This window comes from Lipophrys pholis (genome assembly GCF_963383615.2).
Source record: "Lipophrys pholis genome assembly, chromosome: 18".
In the NCBI taxonomy this organism is placed as follows: domain Eukaryota; kingdom Metazoa; phylum Chordata; class Actinopteri; order Blenniiformes; family Blenniidae; genus Lipophrys; species Lipophrys pholis.
The window spans coordinates 19,675,528-19,695,003 of NC_137646.1; the positions used below are offsets into that span (position 1 = coordinate 19,675,528).

The 19,476-nt window shown below is 41.9% G+C and overlaps 1 protein-coding gene across 2 annotated transcripts in view; it reads right to left on the bottom strand.

Moving 5' to 3' along the window:
- The window catches only part of dennd4c (DENN/MADD domain containing 4C), a 33,157-nt gene that overhangs the window by 6,601 nt on the left and 7,080 nt on the right, over positions 1 to 19,476 (bottom strand). The window contains exons 2-18 of one of the 2 annotated variants that reach the window (XM_080486328.1): positions 14,386 to 14,696; positions 9,244 to 9,496; positions 9,093 to 9,162; positions 7,659 to 7,828; positions 7,325 to 7,566; positions 7,131 to 7,197; positions 6,075 to 6,133; positions 4,606 to 4,750; positions 3,584 to 3,759; positions 3,327 to 3,427; positions 2,341 to 2,565; positions 1,683 to 1,828; positions 1,436 to 1,474; positions 1,000 to 1,130; positions 781 to 913; positions 483 to 689; positions 29 to 157 (exon numbers count right to left, since the gene is read on the bottom strand). In XM_080486328.1, the coding sequence (XP_080342454.1) occupies positions 29 to 157; positions 483 to 689; positions 781 to 913; positions 1,000 to 1,130; positions 1,436 to 1,474; positions 1,683 to 1,828; positions 2,341 to 2,565; positions 3,327 to 3,427; positions 3,584 to 3,759; positions 4,606 to 4,750; positions 6,075 to 6,133; positions 7,131 to 7,197; positions 7,325 to 7,566; positions 7,659 to 7,828; positions 9,093 to 9,162; positions 9,244 to 9,496; positions 14,386 to 14,684 (2,592 nt within the window). In that variant the 5' untranslated portion in view covers positions 14,685 to 14,696. The remainder of the gene's footprint in view (positions 1 to 28; positions 158 to 482; positions 690 to 780; positions 914 to 999; positions 1,131 to 1,435; positions 1,475 to 1,682; positions 1,829 to 2,340; positions 2,566 to 3,326; positions 3,428 to 3,583; positions 3,760 to 4,605; positions 4,751 to 6,074; positions 6,134 to 7,130; positions 7,198 to 7,324; positions 7,567 to 7,658; positions 7,829 to 9,092; positions 9,163 to 9,243; positions 9,497 to 14,385; positions 14,697 to 19,476) is intronic. The other variant, XM_080486329.1, reaches the window with a different exon arrangement.

Here is a 19,476-nt window from a genome sequence, read left to right on the forward strand (position 1 = left end):
TATTGAAATGCTCTGCAACAAATAAAACCTTGTTGTAGTATCCGTATGTGATGGCGTTGGGATGAACTCCAGCTTTCTTCATCTCGACCAGGACCCTCACAGCCATAACAGGAAGACCCCAAACACCACAGAGCTGCATCACCACTCGGTAACACACCTGAGAGTTGAAAGATTATTTTAATAATCCACAACAAAACACTCACATTTTGGATTTGCCATTTTCAAACCTCTGCTGTGCTTCCAATGAAAGTCAACACAGTAATGTAACACGAGTGGTAAGAAGTAGGATTAACTGGGACATGCTCGAAGCGGGCAGCAAGTCTGTTCACTGAGCTACACCTCAGTTATCTCTGACTTAAACAACTAACAAAAAGTTGCTTTTTGCTCACTGTGCAAGCTTCAGCTAACAAATTTGCTTTGTCAGACAAGACAAACGCTGGATTAGGCATCAACGTGGTAAAATCTACTTTACGTGAGCGCACCTCATCCAGCATCTCCACCTCGGTGGTCCTCATCTTCAGCAGGACGTTGTACGCCTGCTGCATGGCCCGGCTCTTGGACTTGGCCAGTCTGACAGCTGCTGGCAGGCAGATGAACCACATGCTGTAGCAGTGACTGAACAGACAGCGGGCCCACAGCTGCGGGTGGGGGTAGAACCGCTTCGCCATCTTGTAGGCCAGCTTGATCTCCTTTAAAATCAGGACCACAATTCCAGTGTCATTGAAAAAGTGGTTGGCTTTTATTGGCGAGTAATACACGTCGGTTCTTGTTTGCACTCGCCTGCTTTGTCCTTTTAGCCAGGAGGGCAGGGCTGCTGGACAGACTGGCCCCCGCCGCCCTGCTGCTTAGGGCTGGACGCAGCACCCTGGGGCGGTCGAACAAATTCACCTGCAGCCTGGGGAAACATTTATACCTGCAGGAGGGAAAACACAGTCGCATAATCACATCGGTGCCAAGACCCCAAAAGCTCAGACCAACAAGAGGCAGAGACAGACGCACGTGTATCGAGGCGCCGGTTCAGACCCGTCGTCAGGTGGCGGCTCGGGAGGCATGACAAAAACAGTGTGCTCGCTCTTTTGAGACTCATCCAGCTCCAGAATTCTGGTGTCCTCAAATGACTCTCCTTCAACCTAAAGCAAGGATCCAAACATTTCATTCTTTTCAGAAAAAACTTTATCAAGTTTATTTTATGGTTGTTTTAGTCTGATGGCTGAAAGTAAATGACTTCACATGTTTGAAGAATGATGCCTTCACGGCTAAGCAGCAAAATGTGCCTTTATAATTTTGTTATGAATGAAGGAATTAAAAAAAAAAAAAAGAAAAAAGGAGGAAACACCCATAATTATTGCTGAGAATGGAAAATTATAATGTTGGGTGAGGAAAAAAAAAAAAAAAAAAAGCAGGAAGGAAATCCAATTACAGTCTACACAATTACCTTGGTGCCCTTGTCGGTGATTTTATCAGAGGGAAAAAGCTGCAAGAAGAGGAAAGAGAGCAAAGGGGACAGAATGAATCAGAGGAAATCTGAGCTTCCTTAGTCTCCCAGTGCACAAAAGTTATTTTGCCAATAAACCAACATAAAACAAAGGCTTGTCCCTGGAAGGAAACCTCTGGCAAGGAGAAAACAAAACACCAGCATGCAGCTTTGTGCACAAGGCGCCTGACACCGGGTCGGTGGTCACCTTCTCCACGCAGTCGTCAAAAAACGCCAGGCCGGTGTCCTTGTCGCTGACGAAGGTGCACTCCTCGATGAAACGGATGAATATCTGGGTCTTGGTGAGGATCAAGTAGAACTTCTGATGCGCTCGGTCTCTGCTTTTGAGAAAACCTGCAGACATCCAAGGAGCGAATGTAAGAAATAGGTGATTATAAGAATATGCCCAAACAGGACTTGATAGGTTAGAGTGATTTGTACGAGTCACACATACATCCTGTGGGACAAAATAGACTGAGATTTGTTTTTAATTATAGGTTGCTGTTTCTTTAATGCTGCCATTTCAAGGGTTTGGCCCAATTATGGCCTCAGACTACACTTAACTTGACACCACTGTACCACACATAAGGGCTCTGAGTATTTATATCTATTGAATGACCCTCATTCACTAATCAATAATTGCTATTTAGAAAAGTGTTTAAATATCTGAAGCGTCACCCAGGTAGATCATTTTCAAACTAATTTCCCAGCATTAGCAGAGACTGACGATACCAGCGGTGCCTCTTGAAATAGAGATGCCAGTAATGGTGCACTCAGGTGTGAAGACTTCAATGAAGGCTCAAAACTATAAATGGATTGCAAAACGCTCGACAAGTCAATCGCATGACATGAGGTCAGGCGTTCACCTTGCAGGTCATAGAGCGAATCTGCAGCCGTGGCCTTTACAGTGGGCGCCTCCGTGATGGGTTTGAGGTACGAGCGGTAGCCCTTCAGAATGGAGGCCATGAAGCGGAGGAAGGCCTCCTGGATTTCCATTTCCAGAGACGTCTTTTTCTTGTGCCAGGTGAAATCGGCCTCAATGGGGGTCATGTCCACGGCGGAGCTGTCCTGCGATATTGGACGCACTGCAACTGCAAACACAAACCAGGGCCTGTCAAATGTTGTAAACAATGTCTCACTTTTGTTCGTGTCAACTAGTTAAGAGCTGCAATGATTGGTTGATGAATAACTTCTCCAAACCGGTTAAAAACATACAGTTTGAAAAAATTAATTTCTTTGTTAAAGATTCCAGCTTCACTTAGTGGCTTTTTTATGCCAAATAATATAATGTTTTATTTTGGCCTGATGTCAGTAAGTGACCTAAACTAAATAATTTACTTCAGACACTGTATATGTACAAAAAAAGCCAATTGATCAAAAAAATTTATTTATTATTTGATTGTTTATGTTTCTTCTGGTCTAAGATAACAATTAACAGTTAGGGAGACGATGTTAATGTCTTTCTGCTTCAAGGCTTCTTTTACAAAAAAACACTGCAGTTCTTCTGATAGTTTATCAATTTTTTTTTTTAATTAATTCTGTAATTGTTAAAAATTAATCCTTCTTTTTTTTCATATCTAAAATTTGCAGTTTGCCGTCCATGAAGGCGCCGACCACAGTATATACATCTGATATTGAGATAATAATACATTTGTGATATACTGAGCAGCCTTATATATATTGTTACAAAGATGGAAGAAACTAAGTCGCTTTAAAAAATTTCAAAGGCTATTTCAAACTCATGAATTTCAAACATGCTTGTTTATGGCTGTTTATTGACCTTCCTTCCTTTCATGCAGTTGGTAAATGGTTGAGGTTTTCTTTCAAGGAGAAAACCACATGCAGTTTGTACCTGTTGCCAGCTGGTGGTGCAAGTTGCTCAGAGAGTTGATGAGACTCTTGCAGGGTTTCTTTGGGAGGTTCTTCCAGTTGCTGTTTCTCTTCTCATCAGACCTGCAGTGAACAATACCGCAGAGTTAGTTAGCTGGAAGTAACAAGAGAGCTGCACCAAAAAAAAAAAGGCTTCCTGCTTTTGGAAGTACCGCTCTGCTTTCTTTCAACTTCTTTTGGATTAGGATAGTTTCAATTACATTGTAAATAACAGCTTACAGGTAAATAGTGTTTGTGTCCAGATCCACACAGACAACATCTGGAGGAGGGTCGTACAGGTCAAAGTAGCGGGAGTCCACTCCCACTATGAACGGACATGGAGCATTGAGGACACCTGCCAGGGAGAGTGGACAGAGGGGGATGTATGGACACTGCCACTGGAAGGGGAAGATCATCTGAGGAGAGACCAGAGGGACCATAACGGTTACTACACACAATTAAAGATTATGCTCACGGTTAATCAAATGGAGTTTAAAGTTTTAAAGTAAGTCTTGGCCTTGAGTGTAGAGAAAAAGCTGTGTACACTTTAAGTTCCAATGAATTTTAACTGGGTTCCTACAGCAAGACCATCATCATCATCATCATCATCTCCATTTGGAGATGTTGCAGAAATTTGGTCTGTTGTTGATCACAACCGATTCATTGCATAAAAGGGATTTTTGCTGAATGCGACATTCTGCATCGAAAAACAAAACCTTATTTTGTCACATTTGGCAAACAAAAACAGAATGATGGATAAAGTGAAATAACAATGAAAACAAAATGACATTATAGATACTATTACTTATCATGACCTGTTGTATAATAGCAGTTGTATTATCTCTTACGCTTAGTAGCGGGATTTCTAATTCAAAAGACGTTTAGAACGTTGAAGATTACCAGTAGCTGCACCAGCATGCCAATCCAATTAAAACTGTATCATATAAAATCTTCTGTTTATTTTGAGCTGCGATTGAAATTATGATCAAAGTCCATATAAACAACACATGGGTATTAAAATACCTTATGTGGTCAGTGAACAAGCTCATCTATCGGGTAGAACTATAAACAATATGCAGTGTCTTGAGGTAAAGGTGTCGCTCATTTAAAACTCTTTATTAGCCGGGAATGATCCGTGTTTTTATTTTTCAAGTTCCAAAATAACACTATGTTAAATTGACTTGAGAGTGAATGCAGATACGACTGCACCATTGTGGCTTGAATCGAATCTTGCCAGCAACGTTGTTTTGTGTGATACTCACAGCCACCACAGCCTCGGCCACTCCGGTGAGCACGGCGGGCCGGAGTGAGTGGAGCAGGATCTTGCTCTCCTGCAGGACAAAGTGCAGCAGCGTGGCGCAGTTCTCAGAGCCCAGGTTCACCAGCAGGGTGCCGTAGTCCGCCCCGCTGCAGAGGGAGAAGAAAACACCACGGAAGAGTTAAAAGAGAATGAATACAAAAGGTAAATATGAGAAGGATCGGCAGTCTTCAGTCTTTTTAATAAATGGTTTTGTAGCCAGAGGTAAAGACACAAAGGCGAAGAAGGCTGAATAACAAACACGCAAGTCAAATCTGAGTCTTCCCAGGATGGATGTAACAACGTGCAAAAGCACAAAATAAGACCATCATCTTAAATTAATATGTAATGTAATAATAATCCAAAATTATTCTCTGTCAAGTAAGAAAAACTCTTAATCCCGCTCTAGTTTCAAATACGGATATATTTCTAACTATATCAGAACATGTACTTGATACAGTGTTTTACTAATATAAACTAATATACCAACTGAAAAAGGCTACATCATGATATTTGTGCTACATTTCTATGTAATTCCCATAATGCTGGATGAGCAACAACAGTGAGACAAACAATGTTAAGTATCAGTCAGCAGACTGTGTTCGTATGTCGAGTCATCAGTTTACAGCGTCGGAATTACATAAAGCAGCGTCTGAAGCTGCAAAATTATGTAAAGTCACAATGACAGTTTCTATCTATTCTATGATGCATTTGGATATTTTCTGTGACATTCATTTTTCATGGTCGAATCAGAACAAAACTGCGGCTTTTAGTTTTAGTGTCCGTTTTGTTGGCCCATACCCTCAATGGGATTCTTCAATGCGAGTGCATGCGTGAGATCGGCCATGGGGAGATTTTCCCCCTTTAAAAAGTGACTGGACTTTAGCTGCATGTCAGCAGCACTGTCTTTTCCGTACTTGGTCCTGATGTAGGGGAGCTAATCTAGCTGCTCTTCACAGGTGAGCCAGCTTTACGATCTTCGCTATACGGGGATAGTTTAAAAAGGCAGACGTTTTTGCTTTTTAGGTAGTCGACTCAACATATTTACTGACATTTCTGCACAGTGGTGGGAGTGTGCTCGACTGTGTGTGTCCATGCATTATGGCTGCACATACAAACATTCCATGGTATAAAAAAAACTGTGTAAAGTCTGCAGGAGAATTGTAAACATGTGACCACGGAAAGACAGAGGTGATATGCTGCTATGTCAATGAGGTAAATAACATAAAGCCAATATATTTTTATTTAGCTTTAAATGGAGAGACAAGGTCGGCATGACACTTGTGCCAAATCAAACATGAGGATTAAATCATCTGGAATGGAGCAGCTGAAACTTAACGTCTTTTAGTAAACTTAAGGGAAAACTCTGGCATTTCTTCAGTCCACTGAGGAAACAAACAAGTGTAATTTGTGAAGTATTCCATGATCAAGTACCTGAGGGGTAAAGGTGTACACACGGGCTGCGAGAGGATCAAAGTGTCATGTGCCGACAGCTGCAAGAGAAAATCAAAAGTATTAAAGCAGAAGTCACACACAGTAAGGACATATTAAGCACTTCTGTTTCACTCGCTAACTTTGGAGTTGGACTGCTGTCTCATATCTTCAGAATTGATATGAAAAAGAAATCCGGTGGCGCCTTTACACTGTTCAAGAAAGACCTCTTTTCAATCAACATCTTGAAATACCAGTCATGTATCTCACTACACGCCTAAACGGTGATAATAAACCAGGTTAAAGAAGAGAAATTAAATGTGTAGATTGAACCAGAACCTAAGAAAGATTTAAGAACCTTCCAGAGTGCATAAAAGTGACAGCAACCTGATCTGGATTGATGATTCAAAATGTGAAATGTGTGCCGCTAACAGAGAGCTGCTTGCTTTGCCTCAAGGTTCGCGGAGCACTGAAGGCATCTGCAGGAAACGCTGAAACATAGCAGGAGTTCCTCTGCATATTTGTAGCTGGTTTTATCAAAACGGAGTCGAATATTTTGTCAGAAAAATTACAGAGAGCTGCTAGAATCCACAGCCTTCACTGATTGTCCGAGAGAATAAGAACTCCGCAGCTCCAATAAAAGCACTGAACTGAAGCCTATATATGGAAGGCCATAAAATGTATTGACCGACAGCTTTCCAGCGATTTTCTGTTCTCATAACAGTTTTACTGGCCTCTAAAACCTCATCAAGGTCTCAAGGTCTTACCTGAGTGAACTAATCCCAGAGATACTTTAACAAGATGCTTGTGAGGCCACAGTGGCATTGACTTTTAACGATTTCATGCTTGAAAGAAAAACACAGTATAGGAACTACTTCCAGGTTTGAAAAAGTGCCGTCCTAGTGTTGTGCTTGCAGGCTTTAAACAAAAACTCTACCTCTTGGAAAACAATACTAACATCGGCTGTTATAAGGCTACAGTCTAATACGCCGAGTTGTTATACCAGCTCATTCCGATTAGATTTTGTATTTTAAAGTCATCAATTATGTGAAGTCTCACCTGAACCAAGATTCGGGGTCTTTGAGGGGAAGGGAATGACACATTGTGCATGAAGTGCGAGATGTGCCTGTTGAAAGAAATACGAGTTCAAGCCAGAGACGGATAATCTCATTTTTTAAATAGAAAAAAAAAAGAAAAAAAAAAGTTAATTTAACGTATGAGTGACTGGCGACATTCCAGCAGTGTTTCCCTACTTTTCAATAGGCAGTGGGTGCGGTCCTGAGACGGAGAGCTTATAGAGGAACATCAGGAACTTTCTGAAAGACTCAAAGAAAGGCCATCGGGAGAGCAGACAGATGCATTTGTTGGTGTTCACAGGCCGGTTGGGGATCATCTTCTTCTCCACTGTGGTGAGCAGTCCCAGGTGGATCTTCTGCTTCTCGCTCAACACATCCACGGGATACGGCTCATAGAACTGAATGGCTGACCCATACACCTGGCGGCACAGGGGGACAAACAACCAAGGTTACTTTCACATTGACCAGCCACTTTATAGCTGAAGCTTGAGTTGGACTCTGCTGGACTCACCTTTTCACCTGAAGAGATGGTTAAGACAAACGTGGAAAAGACTGGCAGAGGATCACGAGTGTCCGGAGCCCAACACTCGATCTTGGCGCCCATGGGCAAACAGAATAAGGGTACAGACTCAGACAGAGGAAAAGACTCATAATCCTCTTCTGGGTAACGAAAGATCAGACCTGCAGAAAAACAAAAACACATATTATAACTCCATGATTCCCGTGTGTATTACATCCACAGAATAAGTCACAAGGTACTCGTTATTTAGATCTTACAATAAAATTCAAATCATACTGCAGCTTAAAGCTCAAACAATTTAACTGTCACTACAGAAATGCTCCACATTTTTTCTTCATGTTGCACGCACACACGTCACAGAAATTCTGGGTGTGGCAGGATGCACAGTTGTCTCAGCTGAATAAACAGCAACCTCACAGGAAGACAGCCTGCCAAAAAGATAAAGCCAGCATCTCTGTGTGTGTGTGTGTGTGTGTGTGTGTGTGTGTGTGTGTGTGTGTGTGTGTGTGTGTGTGTGTGTGTGTGTGTGTGCATATTCACACAAACACTGATTGCACAATGAAATGCTGGAAAGGCCAAACATTCGGTCAGGCAAAATGTCACACAGCAGTTCAAAATACCAGCTGTAATGAGCAATTACCATCTTCTGTCCGATCACAGAGACACAGTGAAGGAGCCGCCTGCTCGAGCTCCGACACACAAACACAAGATCGGCCGATTGTGAGACGACACACAATGCGGCCCCATTCCGCACTGTGCTGTGCTTTTGTTATCAGCGTGTCACATCGTTCAGCAAAAGCTGAAAACTCATTAACATTGGCACCAATCATTATTGACAACACGAATCGAAAATCTTTTCAACCAAGAATGTAAAAATAACAGTTACAACCTGTATATCGCCAATGAATGTCATATTAAAGTCCAAATATCCATTCATTTTTATGCCTGCATCACTCAACACCGACTAAAGAAGAAAGTAGGTTACAACCTGGACAGTTCACCCCAAAATTAGAAACAGGATTTCAGACCCACGTCTTTGAACTGTGAGGGGAAATTGCAAGCAAACGCACATACACACATACGTACGTACGTACGTACGCATAAAAGGCTATACAAACTCCACAAAGAAAGACCACTGAGCTCCAGAACCTGTGAGGCAACAGAGCTAACAAGCAAATTTATGTTTAATCATAAATATATCTTTTTGTATTACTTAATAATTACAGGTACATTTATTATATATAATCACCAATTGCGCTAAACATGTTAATCTAACCTGAAGAGCCATCTTTTAATAACAATGCAGCAGAGGCATTGTAATGAAATGACATTTCTGGGTAGCACTCGCAAAACATGGCAGCTGAAGTTGTTGTTTTAACTTTTCATGAAATTTACAATCATAACCATTGTCACACTTTTACTCACCAGCTTTGTAGCTGAGGGAATTGGACGAAGACACAGATTTCTTGTAACAGAGGAACACGCTGGAGCCCCACTGAAAGAGTCGCCACAAGTTCACACTCATGTTTGTGTTTACTTGGAAACGTTTCAGCAGAGTTACAGAAATCACACTTACCATGCCGCCATTGAGGTTCTTCTCCACCTTACAGAAGGTGTGCGGTGGTATCTCCCCCTTACTGGTGAGGATTACACAAATGTCGGTGACGGCCAGGGAATTCTGGGGCTGGACGGGCGGAGCTCGACGGAAGGTGATGAAGATGCGCTGAGACGAGGCGGAGCTGTTGTTGACGTTGGCGCAGCGGCCGTACGGCGTGGCCTGGATGATCTCACAGCCCTGGATCAGACGCTCCTTGCCTTCGTACAACACCCTGCGAGAGACAAACAGATGAAGGCGACATGTGGCTGCTATAGGCCTTCGTAAGGAGTAAAAGAAATATGTGCATGCGGGCGAGAATATAGAAGAAAAGATGAAGTCTTCACAGTTTTCAGGAATGTAACTTAAAAGTGCTTTTAGTTTTCAAACACGGTTCCTTTGCCAACAGGAAAATAACTCAATACTAATGGCGTAGCAGAGTAGAAAAACAGAAAGAGAATGCCAACAACAAATCAGGAATTTGTAACAGGAAGCTGAAAAGAAAGACTCCAGTCAGGATCACAACCTAACTTCCAGGGGAATTACACTTCGTCACGGGGCCTCTTGGGACTTTTTTTTTTTTCCAATATTCAAAAGAGTTTGTTTTGATTTTAATTTAGTTGTTTTATTTATATTTCCTTGTGTTCACTGCATCTCATCAAAAAATTTACAGGGTTTATTTATTTTCTTTGACTGAACACACTCTAGAGATATCGTACTGCAGTATTACCTTGAGAGTAAATGTACTAAATCAGCCTTTTAAGATGCATATAAGCTGTATTTTGTTCACAGGAACTTTTTCCAAGTTAGAAAATTCATCAGATTTTGGCCAGAAATGCCAGAAAAGCTCATCTCCTTCCCTGTGTTGCCTAATGAATTCATTGACAATACAATAAAGCACCATCCAAAAAGCACATAAACCTCCCTGATGCTTTCAGCCTGTCAAACAAGGATCCTTTGTTTTTATGGGGTTGTTGTGATACGACTTCGGTCTTCTGCTAATTGCCCTCCTGGATTTAAACATCAGGATGATTTGCTTAATACTCATGGAACTTCAGGCCCAAGTAGAAACGCGGGCAACATAAGAGCACCTGAGACTAAATGTTTGGGGTGCTTTTGGTTGAAAAGCAGCTCTACATGATCCCTCTCCTCCTTGAAGAATAACTCTCAGAGCAGACAAATTCCTGACCGTCTCGATCCCGTTCCTGTCTAGTTTATGTTCCCATCACCGTTGTACAAAGTTGTATTTCCTGACTGGATGTCGACAATTGTGTATTCAGATATAGGGCAGATTTTGGGTGAACAATTTGGATGTTTGAAACTTCTTCAGGTCTAAGGAGAGGAGGAAGAAGAAAACTATAAATAGTGCACCATAACAACACACACAATAGGAGCAGATGAAGTTAGACGGGGGATTTAATCCTGCAAACCTCCGCAGTAGTTTTGTGACATAAATTATTCAAATGCAAACTGACGTATTTAATAAAAATAAATAAAAAATGCTTTATTTCTTCAATTCAAGAGGTCTTCACAACCCCTCGCTCCATGAATCTTTGGCACCCCCGATAGCGGTCGGGCCCCCCTGGTTGGGAATGACTCCTCCAGGCCTCCACTGTCCCTGTTAAAACTCATTCACAATTTTCTTTTTTTTTTTATGAACAATCTACAGCTCTCAAGTGACCCGCATACGCAGAACACTGTATCAATGTTCAAGTTGTGAAATCAGAGCTGAAATATTAACAATGGCCTTTTGTGGTCAGTGGCTGCTACGTCTGTACAGGTGTGCGTGATTGGAACTGTGGATGTGGTGTTTCATACAGTGTTGAAATGTGATCTTGATGGCTCGCCTCCTCCGCTGCACAATGACGCCGCCTCACTTCAATCAATCACATGAAACTCGGATGAAGTGAGGCACTCAGACTGAGGTGATGTTGAGCCGGGTCAGATTTAGAACCGCATTAAATTGGATATCTTCTGTTATTACTGCAACATAAACTTTTCTTTTTTTCTAAATCAGACATGTCACAAATCAATTGGGCAATGGATTACATTGTGTACATGACTTAAACACAATCAACAAAAAGAAAGAATCCACTGTGACTTGAAATTGTGAAAAATAAGACGAAACCAACAAAACTATCAAATCACATTCAAATCTGGGAATTGTTTTATATTAACAACAAAGACGACGTTAAAGTGGCTCTGTAGAGAGAATAATCTGTCTCTCCTGCTTTACAAGGAGGATCGGTGTGTGGTCAGCACCCCCGGCTTTGTTCTTCTCACACTGGATCCAAACGGAAACCAGAGCTTCTCTCATACGGATGACGTGATTCAGACATTTTTGCTCAGTGACTAAATTAAATCCCAGACATTAACAGGACTACTCTATCCATTTGAGTCTAAAATAAACCGATTATCCATAGATCATCAAACATGCATCATCTGATACCCGTCTATGTATCCTTAAGCAACCCTGCTGGGAAATGTCACAGTTAGGAAAGAAATAAGTGCCCTGCTGTGGAGGGTTGGTATTTCTTTGCTTGGCTGCAGCAGTTCTATAGCATCATGCTCCATGATCTCTCTTTCTTTCTGGACAAAGCCACACGGGAGGCCAGCAGCTCTCACTACAACCTAAGACTAAAACAGGTTTTTTTTTTTCCAGTTCTGAAACACTCCATTTATTCTGAAAAGAGATGCCGGACAAACCTAAAGAGGCCGGGAAGACAGTTGCCAGCAGATTCTCATTTAGGAAACAAAACCGGCGTCCTAATGGGCACAGTGAGTGGTAACGCTCCGGAGCCCCGGGTTGGGAATGCTTCATGGACAGCACACGTGACAGGAGGATGGGTACAGGATTTATGGCTTTCAAGGTTTGCAGTTACTCTTTCCGTGCTCAGCTGATAAGGGAGGAAAACACGAGCCGAAATGTTCACCTGTTGCATATCTCTTAGATAGTTAAGAACTTACTATTCAGACTCTGATGCATCAATGGGCACATATGAGCACTCGCCTGGATAAAAACAAAATATCTACGTAGGCATGTTTTTTTCTCCTTCCGATGTAGCTATTTGCATACTGGACAGGATTGCACAATCTCTCAAAGGAAACGGCTCATGAGCATTCCATGTCGTTCTAGGAACGTCTTCAGAAACTCATGAAATAAAGTAAATACCTGTCAAGAACAACTGAAGGCAGTCTGACACGGAGACAGAGGAAGCTTTTCAAACTTCAAAAAGTCTCGACCTTGCAGAGTAAACGGAAATCTTCCAGAACGGGTGCTGCGTGGAACTGGAAACTCCAGTTTGTTAGTGGGACGCACAAACTGTTTGCACAAAGACTTTAGGTGTGTGGGGAACTTAATTGCCCTGGGCAGTTGCATCACTGAGGCCATGCGGATGAGTTTAGAGTAAAAGCACTGATGATGAAACGTAGATTACAGGTCTGGCTGCACTGGGGTGGGGTTGGGGTTGGAGGTGGAGGGGGTGGGGTGGGTGGGTGAGTAAGACCTTCAAGCTTACTAGACAGAGTTAAGTAAACTATATTGTAGTTCCCTTTTATGTGGTAAAAGGACGAAACTGGAAAATTACAACCGAGTCAGAGACGGGAAGTTTGGCTTAGAAGGAATTCTGATGAACTCGGGTCAATAAAGCTGCTTTATTATTATGCTCAATAAAGTCAATAAAGCTGCTCAACAGGTCTACTTCCATCCATGATCGAAGGACACGTTTTATCGCCAAAGTTGAACTAAAGACAGAAAAATCATTGTTGGCCGATGAAACCACACGCAACAGTCTGTTTGGAAGGAAAACTTTTACAGGCCAACATGCACAGATGGTGACCTCGATTGGCAGAGCAACTTAATGTCAGGCTGGTTTATATTCATGTTGCTGTGTAGGATGCAGTTCCAGACTAATGATGGGAAAAATGGAAATTGTTGCTGCATCTGTTTCCCGTGTCTGGCTTTTTATTTCTTTGCCGATTGGATTGAGCCGTTGCTCCTGTGTGGCTTGCTATGGTCTGGAGGCCACGCACACATCAGTCCCTGCAGCACCGGGACCTGGCTGGAAGTTTTTTTGTTTAGTGTCAAAACTCATATCTGTGGCTATAACATGGTAAGATCTGGCAAGATCTGTGGACTGAGCCAGCCGGGGTTTCTCTTGGAACTATAGAGTTTAAAGGATAAATAATCACCTTCACTTTACACACACACACACACACACACACACACACACACACACACACACACACACACACACACACACACACACACACACACACACACACACACACACACACACACACACACACACACACACACACACACACACACACACACACACACACACACACACACACACACACACACACACACACACACACACTTATTTTATAAACGTTGGCTTAATAGCTGAGTTAGTGGTTTTAAATTTAACAAGAGAGTAAGCTAATCAGGGTTTTCCTTTAAATCCAACTTTTTATTTGTGCATATTTACAACAATTGCCTATCTATCTAAATGCATGTTTTTTTTTATATTGCATCCCTCTGCCCCAGTCTTTTAGCCATAATAATGTCTTAAATGCAGTGAATCACAGCATCAGTATCTGGTGGCTGAAGTCAAGTAAAGGGATTGGGCTGTCACTAGTTGAATTTGATCGCTTTTTTAAAATCACAAGATGGATTTAAAGCATGGAAACATTAGCGTGCAAATAAATCAAAAATACAACCATAATAATAATTGAAGATTTAAATCCAGGAGAACAGAAATGGAGAATTACTGCAATCTGCAGATCATTAAATATTAAGCAATTTATCACAAAAGTTTGAAATCTTACCAACTCACTGATTAGAGCCACAAAAAAAAAAATCAATACACTCAAATATCATACATCTTGTTTGGTAAACGTGGAGCCATTCCCTGATTCCTTCCCATACACAGCCCTTAAAATAATGATTGCTTGGTTTGAACAAGTTCTGATTACATTGCTGCAAAGGTTTTGTGTGAGAGTGGGTAAAAACATGCCTTTTATTACCGACACTGGGCTGAAATATTCTGATTGTGGTCAAAGTACACAAAAGAGCGGGCTACTATTTGATGTTTCACAGCAAAGAAATCAGTCACTCACCCGACGTCGATGAGCGGCGGCTTCCCTCGACCCCTCTTATAACACAGAAAGAGCTCAGGACTCTTGATGCTGCCATGATTGAGATTTGCTGGCTGGCCGCTGCTGGTGCTGTCGATGCACGTGAAGCCCTCGGGCACGGCTTCTCCTGCCGACTTGTTAATGACGGCTAAGTCGGTGATGGGCGCTTTGGGCCCACTGGACTTGGCCTCGGACAGGTCCTGCTCGAGGGGCGTGGACTTGTCGGTCAGCCCGGCCACCACGAAGTAGTCGGTCACGCGGTGACCCTTGTCTTCAATCATGGCTGGACGTACCTAGGCGGAGAAATAAAAGGATATGTAATCAGTTGGGAATGTTGTGTATAAGGTCAAGAAATCTCCGTTCTCGTACATCTCGACCACAGTTTCATACATGCATAACCCCTACTGCAGATAGTGGAACTGAAAACTGGAAGCAAAGCTCTGACATCTCAGTGTGGGACAGTGGGACGGACTCAACTGCAAACATACACAGAATGCTAAATAATACTACCGGCAAAGCCATAAAAGAATCCTTTAGGACTCCGGCCCCACAATGAAGCAAACAAACTAAGGAGAGGGGTTGACGAAGGGACTGGATCCACGGACATTCACGCTCTTGTCACTGTATATCACCACGCTGCTCCAAACACATGGAGCCAGTGAAAGATCTGATGGCAGCACAGAGCCGGGGAAGAGCGCCCGAGCCCGGAGGAATGCTCAGAAATGCCACGGGGAGCGTTAATCAAGCAGACACCAAAGTGAGTCTGAAAAAAACACTTTGAATATGGTCAGAGGTTTAACTTGTTCGCGGAAAATTTGGCGATTTTCCACAGTTAAAATTGCGAAGCCCCAAGCTTGTCCCGATTGAATGCATTCAATAGAAGTTCATGTTTTCTCAAAGTGATGAGTCATGCCACCAAGTTTAGATCACAGCCAGCGAACCAGTACACAGATCTAGTGCCGCCATGCTCCAGTTTACTTTTCAATGACATCTCTGTTCACAAACTAAAAAGGGCACTTTTTGAACGTGTGGTCAAAGAAATACTACATAATGAGAAGAAAAGGACAATATTTGATTTACTGGTTCAAACTGCAAAAAAAAAAAAAAAACGACAAAGCAAATGGTGGTCTAAAGAGAAAAGAGTAACTTAAAGCTCGCCTCCTCTTCAAAGGAGCCCTTAGGACGGATACAGGAAGTTCAATTTTTCCAGCGGTGAGTCAGCTGTGGCAGGAGGATGGGGGGGAAAAAAAAAAAGGAAAAAGGAGCTGCTCTGCACAATCACAGCGAGTACAGACGGCCCTGGACATTGTGGATGCAACTTAAACACCCTATGACTTTATACAGCTCACTTTATATTGTTGTGACGCGGCAAATCTAAAAACATGAAGCTGTTTCCAGCTGCGTCCCTGCTGCATCCATGTCCTTGAGAAGAACAGTTGACACACTTTCCATTAAACAAACATTGACTGAATGCATTGGTCGGTGCATATAACGATGAGCAAATAATACAAATAATATTTGTCTTGGATTCATCCCATTTTCTCAGTGACCACAACACACAGCTTAGTTTTTCGAGTGGTGAACTTGGCATGTCGCCTGTGCACAAGGGGTCATTACTGACTTTGAGCAGTTTTCAAGTCCAGGTACCTTTTCAAGAACTGCAGTTGGATGTTTGCCCAGAGGACTGCTCATTTGTCATTACAATGCCAGGAAAACACTCCAATAAAAGATCATGGAGCCTCAAGCAGCATAACTAATCCACTTTCCTTTCATATCCGTGCAGAGGGGAGTGACTTTGAGTTTCCACTAACTGTAAAAGTGGACTGACTACCAGGTGACTGTGATGTGAGTTCTGCCCATGTTTGGTCCGGTTGGCGCGTCAAGTGAAGAATCCCGATTAAATTTGATGATGGCCACCCGTCTTTTTACGAGACATTCACTCGTCCTCACTGTTTGCCTCTGAAATCTCTGTCCGTGCTTGTACTTGTATATAAAAATTCATACGAATGCTTCCAGATGTGGCCTAGTTGTTTCACGACACAATGAAAAATCCTGTCTGTCTCACTCCTTTTAAAAATTGTCCTCGTTTTGACTGGAGCCAGATTTTATTTTTTCATGAAGTACAACTGCAAATTGGAGTGTCAGGGCTAAGACTCATTGCCCTGAAGAAATTTACTGCAATGTATCCATGGTTACATCTCACCGGTGAAAATCTAGTTCAAAAGCAAGAATCGCAGTTGTCAGGCCATATCTGCTCTATAACAAACCACATATGCTTTTAACAAACATGCACGAAGATCTGCACTTCAGCAGTTTAGGCAAACAGAATTCTTTTTTTTTTTTTTTTTTTTTTTAAATCACAGTGTAGGAACAGGTCAGACAATTCATTTGAAATCTGCAGCTGCCTGCATGGCACCCATTTGTGATACTTTGAATTATGATGTTTTAACAATTAACCTGTAAATTGTAGTCTCAACTTTAAATATGGAGGTCACACATCAGCTGATCATTACTATAGAAATTCTAATTATATTGTATTGCTGTATATTGGGATACTTTCCATCTATTTCCAGAAGCAAAAATCCTATTCAGGTGGAATTATGAAGAGCAAAAAGTCACTCGTTTACATTTAGCAGTCACAATATGACCTTTAATTTTGGAGTAGATTTGCATCCATTATCAACAAAGTTAAATGATTTCGTCCGTGTCCGATTGAAGAATTGTGATGAAATCTCTGATCGTGGTTTCAAATCTGTGGTCTTATGTAGCACAGTGAGACTGCTGCTAACAACTAATACAATGCAGCAGAAAATAGCCTGGCAATTATAACGACCCCAGCGCTGCACCAAAACAAGTTGGCCAATCCCCAAGAAGGTAAAATTGCCACCTCTACATTCTCCGTCTAGTTCCATATCCAACTCTTTCCCTGTGCATTACTGAGTAACAGTAGCATCTAGAATGTGCGTCATTTTGCCAAATTTGGTTGCATATATTGATATTTCAACAAAATAATAAGATTGTAACTTCAATGATTACTCCAACAAAGTAAGAATATCAGATCAGGAAAAAGTAACCTGCAAATAAATATTTAATGATCTCAAGCCATATCCAGCTTCTTCTTTTTTTAAATTTTTTTATTATGTTTGGCTACTCTTTTGAAATATCACAACCACCAACCTCGACATTCGATTTTCTCTGCAATAATGACGTTTATATGAAAACTGTAAAGGCTGTGAGTCATACTGACATCCTGACAGCATGGCCATTACTCACCACAGAGTAGCAGCAGGGACCCAAATATTAAATCAGAAATATGAAGCAGCAGATCCATGAACTGAACAGAATCTACTGACCCTGGCCTTTTTCTCTTTCAATATCCACATTTACGAGCTCTATTTATTTTATATCCAGAAACGATTTCATAAAATAAAGCTGTTTACATTTTACACAAACATTTTTTTTTTTACAGAAATCTGTGCAGATAAAGATCTTAAATGTCTCCTTTATGTGGGACAGTGTAAAAACTGCATCAGGTTCACATGTCAGCAAGTGTAACGGTCAATTTGAAAATGGTACAGAGCCAGCACAGCGCATTATTTGTTGTAACCGTAACAGACAAGTTGCTTTGACAGGAAGGATTAGTCTATGATATGTGATGTTATATCACTTCTGCAACAAAAAGGGAAGTGCAACATAGACAGTCACTCACGGCAACACTGAACACAACTTGACACAGTGCCAGACACATTTCTGACTCTTTGATATGCACCTTTATTGAGGATTACCATCAGATCACAAGTACTGAAATGAATGATTGGATTGCCCCACGAGACGAAATAGCAACCGATGGCCACAACTGTGGGAGTGCGAATCATTTGACCTTTTTCTTCCACCACAGTCCCCACAACCATACAAATGTCTCTTTTTGACAGCCCAGGAAAGATAAATAGTGATGCTGCCATGGCAACCAAGTCGCAACAATGCCAGGCGGCTGAGCGACCCTGAGCGGCGACTACTGTTACTCCACGAGCTGAGGAAACTGATCTCCGAGTCTTTCAAGGGTACATTTAGAGTAGCTGACATGTTCATCTCGCAGCCTGCAGTCGGACTCAGAGGACACAGAGACAAACTCCGGCTTCAGTTTCGAGATGCACTCACAACAAAATGGCAGACAGGGCTCGTTTTATTGTCCACTTTTATGTGTGGTGAACAAATAAAATCCATTTGGGGCCGTAAATGGCGGCGTTGACATGGGATTAGCCTCACGAGCTTTAAAGCTATTGTTCACAGATGGGGGAGCAAAAACATCAAGGATTTTTTTGGTCTTACTTGTACAAGCACGCAGCAGGCAAGAAGATCAGGAAAAACCTGTTAACCCCAAGAGGTACATCTCAAAAGTTCTTGTGAGAAATTACGAAATGGTTTGGAAAAGTGTCAGGCAAACCAGTCCTCCACTACATGAAGTCTTGTGTTGTAATTTGAGCCCCCGACTCTAAAGGTTGCGCTCGGCCCCTCCCTACCCATGTGAAAACCTGTTCCTGTGTTACTCCCCAGCCCCGATGATCAAGTGTCACAGTCTTTGTCTGGTCTGAACACGCTGAGAGAAGGGTCAGTCCAAACCATGACAAAAAATACTAGAAAGCTTTTGTGGATACAGGCAATGTCGTTCCTGTGAAACTCAGACAGAAATGGACGTGTCATGGATTCTGCTGTATTCACAACAGAAGTGCAAAATGTACTGTGAAGAAAATAGTACTATGAAACAAACGTAAGACATTTACACTGGTAGTGTTACAAATCTCCACCTCAAGTTCAAAAACTGTTCAGAACTTTACTGAAAAGAATGCTTTTAAACCTTGTAGCTGAAACGAGTAGTGTTGGTAAGTGACTGGGAGATTTCTGGAAGCTGGATGTATTTGTGGTTACGGGAACAGCAATGTCAGTACTTGTCTGTAATCAAATCAGAATTTCAGAGCTGCTCTCTGATCATATTGAGGAGCAGGTAAAGGAAAGCCCTTGAGAAATGTAACACAAGACAGGATAGGTTTATGGTAATTCAGCAAGATTTAATTT